The sequence below is a fragment of the Octopus bimaculoides genome, chromosome 3 (genome assembly GCF_001194135.2).
Source record: "Octopus bimaculoides isolate UCB-OBI-ISO-001 chromosome 3, ASM119413v2, whole genome shotgun sequence".
NCBI classification, from domain to species: Eukaryota; Metazoa; Mollusca; class Cephalopoda; order Octopoda; family Octopodidae; genus Octopus; species Octopus bimaculoides.
The window spans coordinates 41,700,629-41,706,338 of NC_068983.1; the positions used below are offsets into that span (position 1 = coordinate 41,700,629).

General features: G+C 41.7%; 1 protein-coding gene across 1 annotated transcript in view; it reads left to right on the forward strand.

Moving 5' to 3' along the window:
* The window catches only part of LOC106868024 (probable serine/threonine-protein kinase DDB_G0267686), a 47,837-nt gene that overhangs the window by 706 nt on the left and 41,421 nt on the right, over nt 1-5,710 (forward strand). Inside the window, exons 2-4 of the mRNA XM_014913121.2 lie at nt 263-606; nt 1,511-1,697; nt 2,577-5,099. Of these exons, the coding sequence (XP_014768607.2) occupies nt 265-606; nt 1,511-1,697; nt 2,577-5,099 (3,052 nt within the window). The 5' untranslated portion in view covers nt 263-264. The remainder of the gene's footprint in view (nt 1-262; nt 607-1,510; nt 1,698-2,576; nt 5,100-5,710) is intronic.

The window sequence follows — 5,710 nt, forward strand, 5'->3', positions numbered from 1 at the left end:
CTCTCACTCTCTGTCCCTCTTGCTCTCACTCTCTGTCTCTCTCGCTCTCACTCGCTCTCACTCTCTGTCTCTGTCTCTCTCTCTCTCTCTCTCTCGCTCTCTCGCTCTCTCTCTCGCTCTCACTCTCTCTCTCGCAAAAGTCTTGTAGAATCAGCTTTGTACTTATTTTGGGATGTAGAATTCTCAACGATATGACCCCTGATATATGTGATCCTACTGCTAGGCCCTCCATAATTCCTACTGCTAACTGTTTGTGTTGCAGACATGGTTGATCCGAACCGTATGTGGCTAGCTGGAGCACCACAGCACGGACATGCCGCAGCAGCAGCTGCTGCAGCTGCAGCCTACCAGCACCTGATGGCAGCACCAGGCCAATCACCACAACAGGCAGCAGCAGCAGCGGCAGCAGCCCTTCAACAGCAGCAGCAACAACAAGTCACAGCTCAAGGCCCTGACGGTCACGCCCCACAGGGATTAGATTTCTCACTTGCGTTACAGCAATATCAACAATTTGAAGAGCAACAGAATGCAGCACTGCAACAACAACAACAATCAGTGTTGCAACAACAACAGCAACACCAACAACAGCAGCAACAACAGCAGCAGGTATGGGAACAAACCCCACCTTTACTTCCTGTTTCAAGTTTTCCTCTGCTTCCCTTTGAAATGTTTCTATTTACCTTATTTTCTGGTATAGGGGTCAATTTAATGCAAACATTCAAGCCACATCACTGTTTTCCTAAATCCTTCTGCATTTCACATGGAATCTTTGGACCTCCAAATTTGTCTTGGTGTATAAATCAGCCTACATTCTTTTGTTGTAAAATTTGATCTGAAATATTTGACTTGAATACCAGAAAATATGGTATTTCTTTCGTTTACTTTTGTTTCAATTAATTTTAGAAATGATAAAGAATTTAAAAGAAGTTAAAATTCTCAATTGACTATGGTCAACCAAATCAGTGGTTTTCAAACTTTTTGACTTGCGGACCCCTTTATATTTCAGGCTTTACCTTTATAAACACTTATGAAATCTATACATAAATATTTGCTTAAAATAACATATATTTTTACATTTATTTATTTAACAGTATTTAACAAATAGGTTTATTGTCAATTAAAAGATTTCGATTAAAAAACATATATAAAATCAAATTGCCCATAAAAAGTATTTGCTGTCCACGAACCCCCTGTCTTGTCCTTGCGGACCCCCTGTGGTCCGCGGACCACAGTTTGAAAATCCCTGAACCAAATGACTAGCGAATCTGCAGTATTGAGCAGAATATTTACTGTAATCCATCTTTTATACCAAGACAAAACAATGTACATGATGACATTTCCAATCAGTTAAGATCAGAAGCCACGAGAACCACTGCCTGGTGTTGCATCAGAGCATTTATTATTATTATTACTTTTTTTTATTGTTTTTTTCTCTCTCTCCCTTGTAAGCACAAATATGAAATGTGAATTACTTTACCATCATTTGTAAATCCTAAAAATAATTTTCCAGGATGTTTCTGGTGGTGATGAACGTGAAGTATCATGTTATGCAGAGAATGTACAAGAGATCCTGTCAGGAGAGCAGAAAACACCGTCTCCAACTGCGTCTCCTACATTAGCAGTGAACCAGAATGCAACAACCCTTGGTAAAGACAAGGGTTCCATTCTTGTCTCACCTCATCACCCTTACATTCCAGGTAAATAGGAAATCAAAAAAGAATGCTTTTATATGTTATCATGTTATTTTATGTGCATAACTGTGTGTGTGTGTGTGTGTGTGTGTGGATGAGAATTTTGCTTCCCAAATGTGTGGCTTTTAGCTTAGTGTTACTTGGTACCATGGCCAAGTGTCGTCTACTATGGCACCAGGCCAGGTTATGATACACGGATGTGCTGATGAGATGTATAAAGAAATCTGGCGTCTTCCCTGGGAAGACCCAGTGGTGTGATGAACAGCACCGATTGCTGAATCTCGTAATTCAAGCCTTTGAGGAGACACAATAAAGAGAATACGAAAGAGTACACAATAGACATCGTTTCTCTGTTGCATCAAGTAGGTTCACATGCAGCAGATGTCATCATTATTGAGGATGAAGTGCAAGTCTTTGCAGCCCACATGTGAGCCTGCCAGAGATGAACAGAACAGTCAATGTCAACCTACAAGGGGGTAGAAGAATGTGTGTGTATGCCTTTGTCTACTTGTCACAATGACATGTAATAGTTGTATATGATTGTCACTGTCATACAAGCAGTCTCATTCATTTTAAGTATTGTGTGAGAACATGTTAGGCCAAGGGAGAACTATTACCTTGTTTGGAAGCAGATGGGGGTTGGTGACAGGAAGGGCATCCAACCCATTGAAAATCTTCTTGTATAAATCTCATTTGAAAAGTGGACGTTAAAAGTGAATGTTAAAATGTGGACGAATGATTAAAATGTATATCATCATCATCATCATCTTCATCATTTGACTTTCATCGTCCATTATTTATGTACAATTCCCTCTACCCCCACCCTTTAATATCTATCATTTATTTAGTATATTTAATTAAGTGTTCTCTTTTTGTTTATTGCAGATTTGGCAGTTGCTGCTGGCCAACCCTACGCCTTTTCCTACTCCACTGCTCATTTGCCGTTTATTTACAACCCTGCTCTTCTGCCAGGGTCCCTGGCTCCGATGGCTCTTTCTGAAGCACAGCCGCTACCCCAAAAGCCGGAAGGTACCATGCAGTCTCGTGGTACTTCCCCGATGACTGTCGTTGCTTCAACTCCTTCCCCAGTGCCAGAAGATTCCACAGCGAGCCCACTGGACGGCCAGAACAATGAAGAGGAAGACGAGAGCACATGCGGTGCTAGTGCTGATGGCCACAAAGTGTTGGTCAGTGCTGAAGTTTCTGTACAGACCGGTGAAAGTGAAGAGGAGAGCGTACCAAGTGAAGACAGCTTGATACATGAACCACAACAACAGCAACAACAGACAACAAAGACTGAAGAGATAGAAGATGAAAGACATGAAGTAGTAGAAGAGGAAGAAGATGAAGAGGAGGAGGTGGAGGAAGAAGAAGATGAGGAAGGTGAAGAGGATGATGATGAGGAGGAGGAGGTTGAAAGCATCGTGATACGAGAAGGTTCGACTCAGCTGGAAAACAACTCTGGGAACCAGAACCAGCAGAGTGGGACCAGCAGCACCACGAAAGAAGAAATAATTGACGGAGAAGAGGAAATTGAAGAAGAAGAAGAAGAAGTAGTAGATGATGAGGAGGAAGAGGAAGATGAGGACGATGATGATGAGGAAGATGAGGTGGAAGAGGAAGCGGAAGAGGGTGAAGAAGAGGAAATCGGAGAAGGCAAAGCTGAAGAATTGCAACAAGAAGAGAGGAGAGACGAGAGACAGAAGAAGATAGTTTTGTCCGATTACCAGAAGCAGCACCATCATCATCACCATCATCGTCATCGTCATCATCATCATCGTCATCGTCATAATCAAAGCAGCAAACATTCAGAGCAGACTGGTCTCAGTAGTAATAGTAGTAGTAGTAGTAGTGGTAGTAACATGTGTAGTAGTATTTCTCATTGCAACAGAAACAACAACAGTTGCATGGTTGAAGAACAAAGAGTTAAAGAGACCTTACAAGTGGAAGATGAAGAAGTTGGCGAAGAAGAGGAAGAGGAGGAAGAAGAAGAAGAAATTGAAGATGAAGATGGTATTGAAGAGGGTGAGGAAGAAGAGGATGGTGAAGAAGACGACGATGAAGAGGAATTAGAAGATGAAGAAGATGGTGAATACAGTTTAGGTGATGAGGTATTGGTGAAGAATTTGCGGAAAGATAGCAGTAAAAGACAACTTCAAGAAAGACAACAACTACAACACCAACATCATCACCATCATCAACTACAACAACAACAACAACAACAACAGCAACAGTTACTTCAACAACAACAGCAACGACAGTGCTTGATTGAAGATGACGATGAAGAAGATGAAGAAGAGAATGAGGTTGATGATGAAGATGATGACGACAACGATGATGACGATGATGATGATGAAGACGAATACGATGAGGAAGAACTCTTAGACAAAGACAACCAATCTTTGGAAGATTCTTGCCATGTTGCCACCTCCATGTTACATTTAGCTGATGAAACCGATTCTACTTCTGATGAGAAAGTAGCAGACATAGAGAACGATATAGATATCAAAGAACTTGCTATGGCTGTGATGAGTATGAAGAGCGAAACGGTGAAGAGTGAAAAACTTCTCTGTGACACTCCCATGTCTTTGAGTAACATGACATGTCCAAGTTTTAGCAGCCTTGCCCACAGTAACCAGACGATGAGCCATCAATATGGCTCTCATACTCTGAATAGTCATACAATAAACCATCCATATGGTAGTTCTCATTCAAAGAATAACAGCAATAATTATAATGGTCTTGGTGCCAATAATGGCAACCTTGGTTCCAATTCAGAAAATGTTTTCAGCAGAACATATCCAGATCCTAGAAACGGCTTGGAATTGCTTAGCACAGTGGCTGAACAGCTTGGTGATGTTCATCCACCTACGACAACTTCAGCTAATGCAGCCACCAGCTTAAAGACAGTATCGAGTCCTGGAAGTGCTGAAAGTGCAAGCTGTACCAACAACAACAACAGCTCTAGTAACACAGCTAGCAGCAGTAACAGTAGTAGTAGTGGTGGTGGTAATAGCAATGGTAGTAGTAGCAGCAGTAGTAGTATGATAAATAGCACTTGTAACAGTAACAACAGCGTTGGCCATAACAACTACAGTCATACTTATTGTCATAGTAACCATAGCAACCATAATGTCAATGTTAGTCAAGGTGATTGCTCCATCTTGGGCAAAGCAAACGAATCGGCAGCGAGCAAGGCGTACAACGCCCTTGCCAAGACATTCGATGCTTCGGCCCTGTTGAAGAGCAGCGAAATGACCACTCGGAGCGGTTGTGACATTACCAACAGAGGTAACGACACAATACCAAAGATTGTACGCAGCAAGGACTTCAACTCCAGGCACAAGTACTTCAGCAAAGAATTGGTCAACCCACATATGAACATTGGTGGATTAAATATACCTCAAGGTAAATATATACATTTCTCTAAGTTCTTTCTGTTTCTTTCAAGTCAGTTAGTTACAGTTTGAAAGTTTGTAAATATACAGGCATGGCTGTTAGGTTGAGAAGCCTTCTGTGCAATCCTGTAGTTTTGGGTTCAATCCCTCTGCACAGCGCCTTGGGCAAATACCTTCTAGGCCCTTGAGCCACCTAATGCCTTATGAGTAAATTTGGGAGATGGAAAGTATGTGGAAGCCTGTTGTATATACATGTATGTATAAAGATACACACACATTTATATAAACATATTTATGTATATGTATGTTTGTGTGTGTGTGTATATATATATATATATATATCATCATCATCATCATCATCATCATCATCGTTTAACGTCCGCTTTCCATGCTAGCATGGGTTGGACGACTTGACTGAGGACTGGTGAAACCGGATGGCAACACCAGGCTCCAATCTAAATTTGGCAGAGTTTCTACAGCTGGATGCCCTTCCTAATGCCAACCACTCAGAGAGTGTAGTAGGTGCTTTTACGTGTCACCTGCACGAAGGCCAGTCAGGCGATACTGGCAACGGCCACGCTTGAAATGGTGTATTTTATGTGCCACCTGCACAAGCCAGTC